Here is an 18,258-nt window from a genome sequence, read left to right on the forward strand (position 1 = left end):
TGAAACCACATGAATTATTTTAATAAGTTAGAAACAAAATAAACCCCAATTTGAGGAGCCATTTATCATACACCCCAAAGCCTTTACTTTGGGATTTTAAGATTGGTCAGCTGACTTCATTATTGATCATTATTATCTTACATTGTCAAAGCAAAAGTGTCACAATACAGTAAACACTGTTGAAAATGGGGATTGATTGATTGATTGAAATAACAGTTTGCAGAATTCCAGTACATTTCAAGCACAAACTCAATACAAAGACTGTTAACTGTGAGGGTCCACATTGTTCAATTCATCAAAACATTTAGATACATACAAATAGACATTTCCTAGAGAACAGAACAGGAATTCATCATATAGGAAGCAAAAAGGGAAAAGATACTATACAGTGAGGGGAAATGGGGGGGGGGATTCAGATTTTACAGAGGCCAGGGGAAAGTATATACTGTACAATTGGAGCATTAAGTAATCAAGTTTTTAATACAAAACAAGAAAAACAAACAACAATACAACATCAGATCCAGGGGGGATTATATTACTAACAGAAAACATTAAAGAGTGAACACACAAAAGCAACAGTAAAGTTCAACTCATTGAACGCGGTGACGGGTTTATCGCCGCGACGATCAGGCCACGCCCCACCTCCTCTCCCTGGCGCGACGACGTTATCGGGGCGCGCCATTCCAGCAGCAGTACAGTAACGTGGTAAACAAACGGTCGGTAGTGCTAGTCTTTCTCTCTCTCTCGTCAACAAAGCGTGGAGAAAAAAAAAACGGATCCGTTGTCATGGAAACGTTAACCAGTTAAATTTGGGTCGTTGTCGCCAAGGTTACCGGAGGGCTCGTGACGTTTTAAGGTAAATAAATTAACGTTTTGAATTTAATCTCGTCATGCCCGGGGGCCGGCGGTCTGGCATGATGATGTCGTCACGGCCATTTTTTCCACGAGGAGGAAAGGACTCTGTTAGTTAGTTTTAACATTACATAAGTGAAATAATAACCTATAATAAACCTACCCACAGTACTTCTAACTACTATTACTACTGCTAATACAATACAACAATATGTAATAATACTACTTATATACCACCAGTACTATTGATAATACTACTACTACTACCCTATGTACCTAACCAGCAACCATCTGATGAATTGAAAATGGAGGACCTTGATGTAAACAAGTCTCAGTGCTTTTTCTGGTTTCATCCTCTTAGCAGTTTACTTGTATGTACCTTTGCTTGAACTGTCTGTACCCATTCTACTAACTGTGAATACAATTATCAATCAAACCACCATCAGATATTACTAGGTAATAGTAAAACAGTAGTCATTGCTAGTAGTGGGGTGTTTGGAGTTGAGGTGTGTGTGTGTGTGGGGGGGGGGGGGGGGTAGGGAACAAAGGACTGAGGGAACAGAGGTCTGGTTCACTTTCTACTCTAGCCGCAAACAATTCAATTCAAAGGAGCTTTATTGACATGAGAAAACATGTTTACATTGCCAAAGCAAGTGTCAAAACACAATAAAAACAGTTGAAAATGGGGAAAGTATTGTATACAGTTGGAGGGGGTACAACATTTTGTAAACAGAACAGATGCTATCTCACATTGCATGATCGTTAATATATACATGTTTACAGGGTATAAAGCTTTTTTTGCAGTCACTTTGGGACAAATAGCAGCATTTTTTGCAGTCACTTTGGGACAAATAGCAGCATTTTTGCAGTCACTTAGGGACAAATAGCAGCATTTTTTGCAGTCACTTAGGGACAAATAGCAGCATTTTTTGCAGTCACTTTGGGACAAATAGCAGCATTTTTTGCAGTTTTGAAAAAAAGATACTTCAGTTGAAACACCCCCCCCCCCTCTCCATTGACTTAACGGGTTATACTAGTAGTTTCACCAGCAGAGCTGCAGTCCTGGCTGCTGTTAATTTGGAACCCTTCTTCAAAGTTCCCATACCACCTACTACTACCACTACTCGGAGTCTTATTAGTACTACCACAATTAGTAATGTAATAATAGCATACTACTAATTAATTCCAGATAATAATAATGCTACTACTGATACTGATGATTTCTCTGTACGTCTTTAAATGTTCTGATGAATTTAAAATGGAGAACCCTGATGTAAACAAACAAGTCTAGTGCTTTTCGGTATCGTCCTCAAAGTAGCAGCTTTTGTATTGACTAGTGCTTTTGTTTGAAATGTACCCATTCTACAAACTGTGAAATACATTTATCAGTCAATCAACGACTTGTTTTTGTGATTTGTTTTGATGTCGGTGTGTTTAGTTTGGTTTATCGGTGTCTTCCAAGGAAAGGAAAGATAATAGAGTCGCACACTGTTGCTGCTTTGCTAATTGTTTGTCTCAATTTTCTTTTCAGGGTTACAAAGAGGGACGTTTTGGAGCCCATGCTGTCCTTCAGACTCTTCAGACAGTGTCTTCAAACAACAAACAAGTAATTAAATTGAATGTGTTTAGTTTGGCGGGACAGTGTGACGCTCTGCAGGAGAGCACACTAAGGCCGTCCCCGAACCTTCGGGGGTTCGAACAATCGCCTGTTAGGGTTGGCACTCCAATCATAATTAATGAGCTCGAACCATTCGTTTTGTTTTGTTTTTTTACTTGAAAATATATCTCGGCGAGAATGCGATAATGCATAATAAGGGTACTGTGTTCATGTTGGGTTTACAATAATTTGAAAGTACTGCATGACAGCAGGAGACGAGGCAAATACACTGGACTGTGGACTGCGCGCCATCACGCACACAATGACACAGCCAATAATGAAGAGATTTGAAGCGATCATGGCGGCAGCAACAACAAGTGGGAAGAAATCACCCGTCTGGAAGTACTACATATTGACGGAGGATAAAACAAAGGCTGTGTGTCAAGTATGCGACAAGCCCATAGCATACTGCGGCGGCACGACAAATCTGGGCGCTCATTTAACAAATGTAAGTATGGCTGGCCTGGCGCTAATTAGAAGTATCGGGGCGGCGGTGGCTCAGGGGTAGAGTGGCCGGATGGTAAACCGCAAGGTTGCCAGTTCGAACCCGGGCTCCCCCAGAGTTAGTGTCGAAGTGTCATTGAGCAAGACTCTGAACCCCTAATTGCTCCTGATGTGCTGGTTGGTGCCTTGCATGGTTTCTGGCTGCCGCCATCAGTGTATGAATGTGAATGTGAATGGGTGAATGTAATGCACATGTAAAGCGCCTTGGATAAAGACGCTATATAAATACACCATTTTATTTACCATGTATCGCCTTGTGTGTAATAAGAGCAAATGATATAGGCTTATTAGGCTAATAATAATATCATATTAATTATTTTAGGTACACAAGCTGGATCTGGACGATGGGTCCAACAACTCAACAACAACGCAGACGCGGCTGGAATTCGACAAGCACACATTAACTGAGAAGAAAAAGAATAAGTTGACGGAGAGCATTGTTGAGTTCATTGCTTTAGACTCGATGCCCATAAATATAGTGGAGGGTGAGGGCTTCAGGAGGATGCTTACATTGATGGTCCCGGGTTACACCGTGCCCAAAAGATCCACTGTTTCCAATCACCTAACCAGGAGGCACACGGCCGTGCACGAGTTGGTCTCGTCACATATCGATGATGCCACCGCCGTAGCATTCACAACAGACACTTGGACGTCAATTGCGATGGAGGCATACATGGCTGTCACCGGTCATTTCATTTCCGACGAGTGGAAACTGCAGGGATACGTCTTGGAAACAAAGGAACTGAGTGTGGAGCACACTGGAGCTGACATAGCACGATGCCTCAGTGAAGTGGCCGACGCGTATTGCATACCAAACTACAAGAGAGCCGCTGTTGTACATGACAACGCCAGTAACATGAAGCTGTGTGACGAAGTGTTGAAACGGGACCCAGAGAATTGGGGCAAAGTCCAGGGGGTCTACTGTTCGGGACACACATTGCAGCTGTGTATAAACTCCTCCCTAAAGGTAAATGCCACACTGCAGCACACTGTCACAGCGGCCAGGAATCTCGTGTCGCATTTCAGAAAAAGTGCAAAAGCTACAGCTGCATTGAAAGCTAAACAAGTCAAGTCGCGGGAGGACATCCGAGACCATGAACTAATCCCTGACATTGCCACTTGTTGGAATTCTACATTGATGATGCTGGATCGCTTGGTGGAACAACGATGGCGCATATCAGCTGTGTTGCGCGACCTCGCCGTCTCCAAAAAGGATGATTGCTCACTGGACCTCACAGGAGAACAGTGGACCTCACTGGACCTCACAGCAGAACAGTGGACCCTGGCAAAAGATGCCGCCGATGTGCTCCACCCTCTACTGACACTCACGGAACTGCTTTCCCAAGAGATCAATGTGTCATTGTCGGCGACCGTACCCATGTTAAGCAACCTGAAGAAGTGCTACTTGTCCCCAAACGAGGGAGACAGCCCTGCTATTAGAGAGCTGAAAAAGACCCTCATCACCGAAGTAGACACCAGATGGGAGCTGAAGGAGCTGGAGCCTAGCAGTATCTATCTGCTTTCTGTGGCCCTAGACCCGCGCTTCAAACATCTGAAATTCCTCGACGCTGAGCTGAAGGAAAACGTTCACACCCAGGTTAGACTAATATATTCAATTATTTAAATATGAAAGACACTATAGCCTGCCGCTAAACCCCTTATCCCTAAACTTCTTTGCCTTTTTCTTGAATAGTTAAAATGGCCAGTCTACAAGCTCACAACGTGTCAATGTAGATTGGCTAGTTGAACTATTCAAACATTCAAAATAGTAAAAAAAAAAGGCAAAGAAGTTTAGGGATAAGGGGTTTGTCTCCATCTGAGACCCATATTTACCCATTTAGACCTGAGGACAATTCTACAAATGCCTTCTAAATTGTGACATGAAAAACCTATGTTTCTATGTAATTCGTTCTCAAACATTTTCATGTCAAGGACCCCCAAAAAATATGTATTTGGCTGCCGACCCCCCATCTGAAAATATGATGTCCCAGGCACTACCCCAGAGGCAAAGATTTGAGTTAAAACGTCAATATATATATTCAAAGATTTGTGCAACATTTTCACCATCTTAAAAATAGCAGATGTTCGAGTGCCGCGCCACAAGCTTGTAGATCTGCTATTTTAAAATAGCTAAAGTATATCATAATGCTTAAAACACCAAAAGGGGTTCACGTCATAAATGGGTTTAATGTCTTCACAAATTCTATTCACAACTATCTTAATATGCCACATTGTAGCCTGCGTTACCCTTTTCCCATTTAAATGATGAATAATTAAAGGCTAATTTGATTTCCAGGTCATTCTCCTCGCTGATCACTTACACCAGCGCGACACAACCGAGGAAGACCAAGCCAGCGATGAAGAGGAGGAGGCGGCGCCCGCGGCGGCGGGACCGCCGGCCAAAAAAAAGAAACGGCGCGAGATCGAAATGTTGCTCCAGTCGTCGGAGGATGAAGACGAGGTGAAGGAGGATGGTAGCGACGGAGATGCCAAAAAGGAGATGGAGCATTACCTCCAGGACAAGTCCAAGGCCAAGTCCGGGCCGCTGGCGTGGTGGAAGGCAAACCAGTCCCGCTACCCGAAACTCGCGAGGGCGGCGAAGCAGTGTCTTTGCGTCCCGGCCACTTCCGTGCCGTCGGAACGAATATTTTCCACCGCGGGATATATTGTTAAAAAGAGAAGGAGCGGCCTTCTCCCCGAGAATGTGAACACGCTGGTCTGCCTGGCACACAATATGAAGAGCGTAGGGCTGTATGGAGTAAGCAATTAGGCAGGCCTGCAGAGGTGGGGGCCGACTCCAGCCAGTTATTTTTCTTATTTTTCTTTTTATATAGAGTCAAGACTCAAGAGTGACGAGACAAGCTATTTCGTTTTTGTTTAATGATACATGTTTCAAGCTGAAGCTGCTATATTTGTTTTAAAAGTTGTTTAATATAGCCAGCCTATACAGTAGGCCCGTGGCCTACAGTACAGTAGCCCCGTGCAGAATACAGGTCTGTATTTTATACTCGTATAGCGTGGCTCTACAGGGCTGCCGGTTATTGGCCAGAGAGAGGGCGCTTTGTCTGCCGATGGTGGTTTATTCACATTGTGGTACAGTGGTTTCATTGGTTTTGTGCCTATTTTTATTTGTATTATTTTACAGTTTGCAACCAAACAAAAATATGCCTATTAGTATTTAGGCCTATTCATTCAACACTGTTCACTGTTTCACGGAGGCTATCTGCATTCATTTCGGCATTGTACTTGTATTTCTTTGTAAGAAACGACTTGTGAAATAAATTCTACTTTTGGAAATACCTCGTGTTATTATTAATACTATTTTGGATTTATATAGTTCTCAACGATGCTTTAGATGTTATTAATAATGGTGCTTAAATCCTTTGTGGGGACCATAGACTGTAAAAAATATGGACAAAGCGTTCCCCGGGTCTAACATGAACGTAAAATGAAGCCTGAAATCCCTTGCATTCTAATGCACTGTAAATCGCCATCTTTCTAGATCCGTTTTGGACCAGCTGGCCATTGGCTGGCTCCGTTTGGGTCCAGCTGGCCATTGGCTGCCCAGACAACGAGGCGGGACTTCCCCCCTTCTTCTCCGTTGGTTTTTATTTTGACTCGAGTGGGAGGAGAAGACTCTTGAGTGGGAGGGGAATCCCGATCATAGACGGTAACGGTAGCCACGCCTCTCGGAACATACGCGACTTTATGGTCATTATTTTAATTAATGGGACCATAATTTTCCAAAAAGAATATTATGACATTAGAAATGAGACTTTAAACTAGTGACTGGAAGAAGAAAGTATTCATGACCATGTTTATTAAGGTAATACAGTCTAGGTGAAGTTGGGCCAAAATACATGGGCCTCTATGGAGCTATGGGGCCATTATATGAACTACCGATTTCAAATGAGGCTTCACGAAATATCTGGCTGACTGCCCCCCTGGTGGGGACGCGTTGTGGAACTTAACCCTTAATTCACTGATAGTCTATGCCAGCGGTCCCCAAAACCTTTTTGACCGTGCACCAACTGTTAACTCCTGGCCTAGCTGACACACCCCCGATGCTCAGTCTCGTTTGCATATGGACGAAAATGTACAATTTTTTAATTTTAATATGATTATGGCAAATAATCATAGATTGTCACTGCACTGCAGACATGCAAGCTGCTGTATACTCACTCACTCCCACAGCTGCTCTATACATCTCCGTGCTTTATGGGATTTTGCCGTTTTGTGTTAAAGGACCACTTCACCACTTTTCAACCTATCTTCATATAATAGGTCCTCACTAATAATCATGAAAAAATGGCTCAATTTGTTTCTACTCAGTCTGTGTCTCATAGGAGGGCTGTGGGCAGTTCAGAAACCGTCTTCCAGTGACATCATCGATGGGGAATCCAAGCTAATAGAAACTGCAGGCTTTCTAGTCCTGAAAAGTTGCAATGCGAAAATGGAAGCCATCGTTCTCACAATAATGAAAATCTAAACATCTTTGTAAAAAAATCTTGTTTAAAAAAATATCTGCCTAATGATGATGTCACTGGAAGACGGTTTCTAAACTGCCCACAGCCCTCCTATGAGACACAGACTGAGTAGGAAAAAAAAGTGCCATTTTATCATGATTATTAGTGACGACCTATTATATGAAGATAGGTTGAAAAGTGGTGAAGTGGTCCTTTAAATATAAATGACACTGTAAAACCACCATTACCCTTTTCATGTCACGCAGCACCCCCTAGAGGGCATTCGCGTGCCACAGTTTGGGAACCCCCAATGTCACCACCCATAGCGACCTTGAGTGCCCTGAAAGGCGCCTTAATATATAATAAAATGTATTATTATTATAGGATATCGCAGGCCAGAGCCGATTTCAAGGTGCTCGTTCTGACATTTAAAGCTCTAAGTCTAAATGGACTTGCTCCACACTATATGTCCAGTTCTGGGCGGGAACCCCTTTTGGTGTTGGCATTACGCTATGCTTTAGCTATTGAAAAATAGCAGATCTACAAGCTCATAGCGCGCCACCGAGTGGCGCGCTATGAGCTTGCAGGTCTGCTATTTTAGAAAAATCGAAGAACGACTGACATAGAAACATAGCTTTTTCAGAGAACTGTCAGGATGTAGAAGAACATTTTTAGAATCTGATCTCAGGTCAGAATGGGTTAATAAAAGCATACGACCACTACGCTCCCACTCCCAAACTCACATAAACCACAATAAAATAACGGTTGGGGGCAAAAATAGCAGACCTACAAGCTCGTAGCGCGCCACTCGGTGACGCGCTATGAGCTTGTAGATCTGCTATTTTTGCCCCCCCTGTCTCTGGAATGCTCTCCCACAAGCTGTTCGGAGATGCCAACTCACTAGACATTTTAAAATCTAGATTAAAAACTCATCTTTTCTCCCTGCACTATGGTTCCCCCTGTGGTTTCAAAACTTTAAAACCCTAGACAGTATGTTGTATTTTCTGAATTGTGTGTGTGTGTGTGTGTGTGTGTGTGACTATAAATAAAAATAAACTGAACTATTTATGAATTGCAGTCTGGGTCAAAGCAGCAGGTTCGGAGCTCAAAGGTTTTCTTTTTTCTTTTTAATTATTTAGAAACGATGGTCGAATACATAACAATTTTGACAGAAACCTCGAAAACTGTCAGGATTTAAAAGACAACTTGTGGAATCATTCTGGGTCTCATGTCTCTTTCAGCGCCACCTGGTGGTCACCAGTTTAGGCTTTGAGTGCCAATTCTCCCATTATGAAGAAAGAAAGAATTTGTAATTCTATTATGCATGTAATGTGCATGTCCTCACCTGTACACCAGATTAGAGGAATTTTTTATTTTTTATTCCCAAGGGAAGACGTCTTGTCGTCCGTGGCATCCGGTACTTAATTGGCAATTAGACGTCTAGACGTTTATGGCTACCAAACAGTTTTAATGGGTTTAATGTTAATGTTCTTTCAGGCGTAGTTTGCTGAGTCGGCGTCTCGGAGCGACGACGGGCGAGAAGGAGATGTTCTCCAAGAACAAGAAGAGCGGCGGCGTCCCAGACCGATGGCTGGACTACCGGGCGGTCGGGGAGAGGATCCCCAGGACGCGCTTCATCGCCTTCAAGGTCCCCCTGAGGGCGGCGCTGACCCGGCTGCTGCCCCGGGACCAGGCCTTCGGACCCTGGGAGCTCCTGGACACTCTGCAGGGGAGCGGCCAGGAGCTGGGGCTGATCGTAGACCTGACCTTCACCACGCGCTACTACAAGGTCCACGACCTGCCCACGTCCCTGCTTTTTATCAAGGTTGTTATTACACATTTGTTAAAATCATTATTCGTTTTAATTTGTATTAATATTTAGTTTTGACTTTTTTCTTCTTTTTTTAAACTTCAGTTTAGTTTTCATTTAGTAGTAGCGATTATCAAACGTATTTGCAATGCCATACGTTGAAAGATCTGTTTGCCCGTGGACAAGGCACCCTGCCTCCGCAAGTTAGAGATTATCGGCATAGATGTTTGTCCGTATGTGATTAAGGATTGGACCAAGTTGCATCGGCAGCCATAGAAAATTCTTACCCCGGGCTAAAACCGGATGTGATGTTTATGGGTGTTCCTGTCTAGCGTGGTGTCAGTCTATGGAGCGTCGCAGTCCCGCCCCCTACCAGGGCCCAGGAAATGATTCCCCGTTCATTTTCCTCATAGACATTTCAAAAAGTATTTATTTAAAGACCTTTTTAAGCCTCGTACAAAGCCTACTCGAGTTGTGACAAATCATGACAACAAACACAATCTTTCGGGCCGAACAAATAATTACAAAGAATAAGAAAACGGCAGGTTACAACGCTTTCTTTTGTTGTTTTTCTTCTTTGTAATTATTTGTTTCTCTTACATGTCACAGATCTTCACAGAGGGCCACCAGGTCCCCAGTGATCAGACCATCCTCAGTTTCAAACGGGCCGTGCGGCACTTCCTACGAGAGAATCCCCACAACGACACGCTGGTCGGCGTCCACTGTACGCACGGACTGAACCGCACCGGATACCTGGTCTGTCGATACCTCATAGGTACCGTGTTTACTTATTTATTGTTTTAATAAAGATACCTGGTCTGTAGATACCTCATAGGTACCGTGTTTACTTATTTATTGTTTTAATAAAGATACCTGGGGCTGTATTTTGCGTGTCTTAAGTACCAGGTCTTATTCCCTAACTTGAGTAAACTAAAGACCTGGAGGCGTGATCAATGCCATTTGGCTATTCTGAGTGGCCAAAGAGCATTGACCACGCCTCCAGGTCTTTAGTTTACTCAAGTTAGGGAATAAGACCTGGTACTTAAGACACGCAAAATACAGCCCCTGGTCTGTAGATACCTCATAGGTACCGTGTTTACTTATTTATTGTTTTAATAAAGATACCTGGTCTGTAGATACCTCATAGGTACCGTGTTTACTTATTTATTGTTTTAATAAAGATACCTGGTCTGTCGATACCTCATAGGTACCGTGTTTACTTATTTATTGTTTTAATAAAGTCCTCACGGGGCGTCATTGATGTAATGATGTAGTGAAGTACTGATGTAGTAAAGTATCAATTCAATACCCCTATTGTAGAAATAGTCTGTTACAAGTCTGGTATTTAAAAAAAAAAAACTAAAGTATAGGCATTGAAATATTAAATTACAAAAGTTTTAAGTACCGTACTCATTATGCAGAAGGTCCCATTCAAAGGTTCCAAATGGGTCCTTATGGGTCCATTTGTACACTCTTCAGAGTTCTGGTGGTCCTCAATGTATTGTAGGATCCGGTTCCTCAATGTATTGTAGGATCCGGTTCCTCAATGTATTGTAGGATCCGGTTCCTCAATGTATTGTAGGATCCGGTTCCTCAATGTATTGTTGGATCCGGTTCCAGGATCTGGTTCCTCAATGTATTGTAGGATCCGGTTCCTCAATGTATTGTTGGATCCGGTTCCAGGATCTGGTTCCTCAATGTATTGTAGGATCCGGTTCCTGCGGTTCAGGATCCCAACCACTATTTACTTCTTGGTAACTGTTCTAACCAAACGTCACTAGCCGTGGTTGACTCAACTACGGTTGTCACCAATATTACATATAATATAATAATTGGAGACACGCTTACAAGGTGTCATTTTGTGATGCCTTCTAAGCATGTAGATCAGCTATTTCCACTATGTTTACCTATTTATACAATTTATCAAAATGCCAATAATTTATCTGTATATTTCAGTTATATGTTATATCCGCCATCTGCACTTAAAAAACAAAAAACTAGCCTAAAAGGCTGTTTGACAGGATCAATTTGCCTCAGCTGCATTAAGTGCATTTGCATCCTTTGTAGTGCGAATATTGCACCCGTTTGCATTGCCATGTTGATGCTGAAGAAAGCATTATAATGTAGTACTGACCTGTACAATCTCATCTGTCTGTCTGTCTGTCTGTCATACAGATGTGGATGGGTTTGACCCAGGGGAGGCGGTGCAGTTGTTCAACGCGTCCAGAGGCCATCCAATAGAGAGAAAGAACTATTTGGACGACCTCCAATCGGGGCCCAGGAGGAGCAACGAGGGGATGGACCAGTCCGAACAGGACCCAATGAGAGGCCTGGCTGTGACCCGCCCACCGCCCCTTCCTATTGGACAGGACGGACAGCAGTGGTCGCACGAGGACGGACAGCAGTGGTCGCACGAGGACGGACAGCAGTGGTCGCACGAGGCCGTCCGTCAAAGAGCGGCGCCCAGTCAGAGCTGGGGGCGAGGGGCGAACCACCAGTCACATCCCAGAGGAGGCGGGACTAACTGGTCTCACCATGGAGAAGAGCACCACCAATCGCGGCGAGGCGAGACGAACCAATCGCATCCGAGAGGGGGATCTAACCAGTCTCATTGGAGAAGAGAAGGATCTGACCAATCGCATCCGAGAGGGGGATGTAACCAGTCTCATCCGAGAAGAGAAGGATCTGACCAATCGCATCCGAGAGGGGGATCTAACCAGTCTCATCCGAGAAGAGAAGGATCTGACCAATCGCATCCGAGAGGGGGATCTAACCAGTCTCATCCGAGAAGAGAAGGATCTGACCAATCGCATTGGAGAGGGGGATCTAACCAGTCTCATCCGAGAAGAGAAGGATCTGACCAATCGCATTGGAGAGGGGGATCTAACCAGTCTCATCCGAGAAGAGAAGGATCTGACCAATCGCATCCGAGAGGGGGATTTAACCAATCACATCCGAGAGGGGAATCTAACCACTCACAAACGAGAGGAGGATCCAAGAACTCACATCCCCGGCCTCCCCGAGACCAGGGCTTCCCCACTGCCCGCCCGCTCGATGGACTCCTCGCCCCTCCCCCGCAGTGGATACACCCGTCCCGCGTCCCGAAGAGGCCCAGGGACCGCCCCCAGCCCGAGTGGAGTTCCCCCCACAGCCACGCCCCCTCCTCGTCCTTCCAACGGGGGAAGAAGAGCAGAGAGCACCGCCCGCCCGGCCCCCCGCACCCATCGCACCTCCCCCGCTACGCTCCCCCCGCCTTCCCCCCGGACCACGAATGAAGACGCATCGCAGCGCCATCTCACCGCCCACCGCCCCCACGTGTCTTTTTTTCCCCAAGTCGACCCCCTCAGTAAAGACGACAGTCGAGGCACTGAGCTCCGTCGCGTGAAGGTCGGACGCATACTCCATTTTTAGGACCTCCGCGTTGGTTGAGATAATTACAACATGACATCATTGAGCCGCGGCGATAAGCGACTCAAATGGATCTTTAACTCTTGAGAGCATAAAATGAAACCAAGACAGAGGTCTACACAATTAGAGAATGTAGAATAATTGTTATTTTTCATTCATCATTATCATCGTTATCTCTCCTAATGGTACCAACATCAATACAGCATGGGAATTGTGGACACAATCTCATCCAACGACAACAAAATATTCTTTTAGTTTTGGGTCTGCAAGGCTAAATGTCATCAATTGGTGGTTCCGTGGCTCAAATGCAGAATAAATAATGGGCCTTGACATGAAAAGGGTTGAAAACCACTGATCTAGAAGCTATCCCCCTCCCCCCGGAATAGGGAATGCTGTGGTTCAAGTTGTTTAAACCCCTTCTGGTGTTAGCATTATGTTATGCTTTAGCTATTGAAAAATAGCAGATCTACAAGCTCATAGCGCACCACCGAGTGGCGCGCTACGAGCTTGTAGGTCTGCTATTTTTTTAAAGTTGAAGAACGACTGACATAGAAACACAGCTTTTTCAGAAAACCGTCAGGATGTAGAAGACATTTTTAGAATCTGATCTCAGGTCAGAATGGGTTAACGAGGCGCTACGCAACGTAGGAAAGCAACGCCGTCACGCTACGGAGCTCGCTGCCATGACTGCCACTTTTTTCTTTTTTTATCGCGGAACTCAAAATGGGCACACCATAGAGTATTAAAAGGATAGAGACTAAACTGGCGCGAAGCTCCGCCCCCTCCGCTATTCATGTCAGTGGAAGTTGCTCAGTGGCGTTTTGAAGCACCCGGAAGGCTGCCGGAAGTACCGTCTATTTCCGCATTTTTTCGCTGATTCAGCATTTGGGCACCAAATTTTGGTGCCCAAATGCGGAAGTGCAGCTGGGCTTTAACATTGAGCGCTCGGTTGCACAGGGTTTCCTCGTCAAGAATCCACGGGTCCGCCTGCAGTCCTTCCGCTTACCACTAGGGCATAGCGCTTCAACATTGGAGTGCCTAGCTGGCCCCTTGGGGCACACGCGCTGGAAATACATGACTCTATATGTGTTCTCATCTTTATAAGTAACACTCCATCCTGACTGAGATACAGCCACACGAGCCAAGTGAGGAAAAAGTCATTCAGAGACGTGTGTTTCAATCAATATATCCACTGGGCTCTGCCTCGATTTGAGCGAGTTTTGGTAATCGTGTCCTCCTCCCACCTCGTTTCTTTTTAGCGGTGGAGCTGCTTTTCATCTGTTCCTGGAAGGCAGCTCTTTGAGATGTTCACACATTTTCTCTTAATGTGTGTTTAAGGAAATTGGACATTCAAATTGCACAGTGGACGACCTGAGCGTCTATCCCACTTTGCTCAGCAGCACACACATGTTTATAGTTCAAAACCGCCATCAAATGGTAGGTAGGGTGAACCCCTTATCTAGTGGTTATTTTCTACTGAAGTGTGTTTGTGTATGTGCGTGTGTGTGTGTGTGTGTGTGTGTGTGTGTGTGTGCTCGCGCCGTACGTTGCTTGAGAAAAGCGGAGAGAGGCCTCTCCTCTCAGCCGTTCTATCCATTAGTTTGTTTATCATTCATTAGATCGTAGTAAATTTCATTGGTTCGGGCTATGTCGCAAAAACACCATGGCTGACGTTACATGTCGGGACCGTTTCGCACAATTTTGTTTGCCAGATCACTTGCTATCTCTGGCTGTCAGGATGGGGTGTGAGACAGGATGGGGTGTGAGACAGGGTCGGGTGTGAGACAGGATGGGGTGTGAGACAGTGTCGGGTGTGAGACAGGATGGGAGTGTAAGACAGGGAGTGTTAGTTTCTGTCGGGCAGAAACCCCCCAAAACATTCCTTTGTTATTGTCATTTAAAAAGATCTTTATATTTTTCTCTGCTTTTTGTGTGACACTCCTGTATGACGACGAAGTAGGCCATTCATCTGTTTGGGAATGGAGATGTGAGGTTTCTGCCCGACAGCGGGGGGGCTGGGGTCCCCCAGGTGCTTACGAGGGGTTCTAGGGGGGCCTGGGGTCCCCCAGGTGCCTACAAGGGGGGGTTTCGGGGGGGTCCTCCAGCTAAAACATCATTGATAGCGAGGAATCAAATGGCACCTTTTCGGTTCTGTAAGTCTCAGAGTTAAACTGACTGGATTTAGACGGTGTAGAATGGGATGAGATGATTATGTTATGATGAGAAGGGGGAGGGTCTGTCACTCTGTCCTGTCGTGCATATGAAACTCGTGGGTCCTGGTGTTTGAAGCTGTGATGTTTTGGTTGTAGGACTCTCTCTCTTATGTGACTACATGTGTTTATTGTGTTAAAATAGTCCCGTGTGAGTTAAAAGACCACTTCACCCATTTTCATTGTATATTCATATACTTGCGCCAATGATACCATTGTCGTTCATTAGGTCTGGCGCCTTGTTGGTAGGTGGACAGTTCAGAAACATGTCTACCAGTGACATCATCGGTAGGCAGTTTGGTCGTTTTAAACAACTTCAACAAACTTCTTATTTGTATTAATGCGAGAACGATGGCTTCTGTTTCAGCATGCTAACTTTCCAGGAAGAGAAACGGTGTAGGTTATTTTAGCTTGGAATCCCAATCGATGATGTCACTGGTAGGCCAAGTTTCGGAACTGTCCCACAACCCTTCTTCCTCTGAGACACAGAGTGAATCAAAATGGTGCCATATTATAATGAGCATTAGTGAGGACCAATTATATGAAGACGAGGTTGAACATGGTTCAAGTTGCGTCTTTAAGACGAAGTCAAAACTAAAGTGATTGTAGCTCAGGTTTCGTTTGTATGCTTAATCCTGTCCTATTTATTGTGAGGACATTAACGCGATTCACATTAGAGATTTGTCAAAGACCCTTTAATGGAGTGAACACTGAAAACACAACACTGCCGTGAAGTTAATCCAACTAACTGTCTTCTAATTTAAATATTCTTTTAAATGATCAAGCTCTCAATTTCTTTGCCATTTCCACGTTACACCGTAGTACAACTTATTATAAAATGAGGCTTGAATGGCTATAATCAGACATTGATGTAGCCGATTATAAAAATCTATAAAAATATAATAATTGAAAATGTAAAAGGTGAAAAAAGCATGTTTCTCCATTATTTGATTTAATTAATCAATAGAATAAACACTTAAGAAGATGAAAGATAAAGTCAGAAGTAGGCTGCAAAGGTTTTTACCATAAGAAACAGTTTGTGTGGAAGTGTGTGGGTTTGTTAACTAGTATCAATCTGAGAGCCCATGGTCAAAACAAAGGGGAAACGGCGCCCTCATTGACGGTCAACAGTCTGTCTTGAGAGAATAGTTGACTATGAACACAGAAACGGACATGTATCGTCATTTATTGGACTTTGATGTTGTATCAATGAACCACAAGCTTGATGTGATTCTACTACTAAACAAGGGATCTGAGACATAGTATGACAATGTTTCTATAGCAAAGTCTCTTATGTACTTAAAACATATCAGGGAAGGAAAGTACTAATTGTCCTGTCTAATAATTCACCAAATAATTACACAGAAACCTACAAAATGGTGTCTGACAACAAGAGGTATTCGTCACAATTATAGATTTTAATTTTGGTTGAACGAGTCACGGGCAGAGAGAATGTCGGTATAGTTCTGTCACAATTTGTTCCCATGTATCGTTTTATCATCCTTTGTTCTGCACTTGATTGAGATTCTTTGAGCAGAAACAATTGTAAAAGTTTAATTCCTGTGGAACACCAAAAACGACCGTGAGGTTTCGACATTGCTAAAGGTCTTTGTTTTCTGTGTGATTTTAAGAGGAGCTCTGCCTGCTAATTCAGCTCAGGGGCTACAACAGTGTTGACGTTTTTTTATTTATCATAAGTGCAGAAAATAAAACAATAAAGAATGGATGCTACAAGTGGAATGACTCGTCGGTTACATTGTTTCGGTTAAAACAAAAATGTTTAAGTAAAAAAGCTCTATATTGCGATAGTATTATTGATTGTTCGGCAATGGCAGCTCAGAAAATACATTTTCAGGTGGGTTGCCAATTTCATCCAATTAGGAGAAAGTTAAGCCATGTATCAGTTTAAAATGTTATAGTGTTCCAGTTTAAATATGTTATAATTTAGCTATTGAAAAATAGCAGATATACAAGCTCATAGCGCGCCGCTACGAGCTTGTAGGTCTGCTTATTTTATTAATTATTTATACCAGTGGTTCTCAAACTTCAAGGAAATGCATTTGGCAGAGGAACTGAACTTACTCTTCATATGACCACCGCGCTCTGACTATAGGTGCCCTACCCGTTCAAAACATATCTAAATAACGGCCTTCATCAGTGTTGACACTGACGAAGGCTGGATAGCCGAAACGTTTGTCCTTATTTGTTCAAATATGAAATAAAGTATTTGTAGATCAAAATAACGGTAAGTGTGTCACACACACCAAGACTTCAGTTCAGAGGACTGAAAACAATGTGTCAGGGACATAGATGTGTTAACTTCAAAAAAAAAAGCCACATTTGACCCCTTTCTTAATAACCAATGTATATAATATAGGGTTAAAGAGATGATTTTGATGCTATGTTAAACATTGTTTTAACTTCACTTTGAAAACCACTGGTTTATACACGATACTCATGAATATGGTTCCACTGGTTTATATACATGTATGTACATACAGAGACAGTCATATTTTTATATCCATTTATTACACAGCTTTGTGGAACACTCACTTCTGGTTGGTCAATGAAAACATGTGGTCTGCTATCTCTGCCCAACAGACCACTGTTCCCATGGATAGATAGATACTAATTGTACAATCTAACAGACTTGTTATTAAAGCCAATAATACAATACAGGTCTTGTTTCTAAGAAGTGGATCGGCAGTGTTTGGCAAACGTTCCCCTAAGAATAGGGAGGCTATAGGGACCCCCAAATTGACATTTTATCAGCCTGCGGACCCCCATCTAGCAGCGATTTTCTTGACATGCATTAAGCTACGGACTCCCATTTAACGGCATTTCTATCTCTGGGACCCCAATTTATATTGTAAAAACTAAAAACCCCTCGGAGAATGTACAAATGGAACCATTTGTACACTTTCAGAGTTACAGTCCCGTAAGGGTCCATTTGGTTCCTAGCTATAATTTCCCCCTCAAGGACCCAACTTTACTGGATACTATACCTTTCTAGCAAGGAAAAAGTACGTTATGAATTAACCACTTAAGACCTATTTCAGAATACAGTGAAAATAGTTCATTTTTTTACATATTGATAACATAATTGATAACAAAAATATACCGTCGCTGTCCGGCAGAAACCACTAGCTAAACTATTTAATAAAGCAATGCTATTAGAACACACTGTGTTGGTCAAAAAAATGTGTTTTACTTGTAACTGATAACTTTTACTTAAGTAAAACAAAATGAGTACTTTGTCCCCACCAATGTGAAGTATACATACTGTACAATCATCACTAGCCGTTAACAGTCCGTTAGTATGTGACAGATATTTTGGTTCTAATGCAACAA

General features: G+C 43.4%; 1 protein-coding gene and 1 long non-coding RNA gene across 5 annotated transcripts; both read left to right on the forward strand.

Annotated features, from left to right (window-relative positions):
* Positions 1-703: 703 nt before the first annotated feature.
* On the forward strand, positions 704-12,686 carry LOC310861990 (E3 SUMO-protein ligase ZBED1-like). 4 transcript variants are annotated; one of them, XM_083769728.1, is made up of 6 exons: positions 839-856; positions 2,384-2,458; positions 2,719-2,957; positions 8,977-9,304; positions 9,899-10,064; positions 11,465-12,686. In XM_083769728.1, coding segments are annotated over exons 3-6 (1,596 nt in total). In that variant the 5' UTR covers positions 839-856; positions 2,384-2,458; positions 2,719-2,955; the 3' UTR covers positions 12,565-12,686. The 4 variants fall into 4 exon arrangements, with proteins under 4 accessions (XP_083625853.1, XP_083625854.1, XP_083625852.1 ...); XM_083769727.1 differs by lacking the exon at positions 2,719-2,957 and having other exon boundaries at positions 704-856; XM_083769726.1 differs by lacking the exons at positions 8,977-9,304; positions 9,899-10,064; positions 11,465-12,686 and adding exons at positions 3,336-4,610; positions 5,310-6,310.
* A 982-nt stretch (positions 12,687-13,668) lies between these two features.
* LOC310862667 lies at positions 13,669-16,029 on the forward strand. Its single transcript, XR_014569594.1, has 2 exons — positions 13,669-14,474; positions 14,520-16,029. It is a non-coding gene; the product is annotated as an uncharacterized lncRNA (long non-coding RNA).
* Positions 16,030-18,258: the final 2,229 nt, after the last annotated feature.

Source organism: Protomyctophum parallelum, assembly GCF_964188405.1.
Source record: "Protomyctophum parallelum genome assembly, chromosome: 1".
NCBI classification, from domain to species: Eukaryota; Metazoa; Chordata; class Actinopteri; order Myctophiformes; family Myctophidae; genus Protomyctophum; species Protomyctophum parallelum.

What these genes read in the sequence shown, in the direction of transcription:
- LOC310861990 (XM_083769725.1), top strand. Translation starts at nt 2,712, where the DNA reads ATGACAGCAGGAGACGAGGCAAATACACTGGACTGTGGACTGCGCGCC. An exon ending in TGGGCGCTCATTTAACAAAT is followed by an intron (nt 2,958 to 3,335) that starts GTAAGTATGGCT and finishes TAATTATTTTAG; the next exon opens with GTACACAAGCTGGATCTGGA. An exon ending in AGGAAAACGTTCACACCCAG is followed by an intron (nt 4,611 to 5,309) that starts GTTAGACTAATA and finishes TTTGATTTCCAG; the next exon opens with GTCATTCTCCTCGCTGATCA.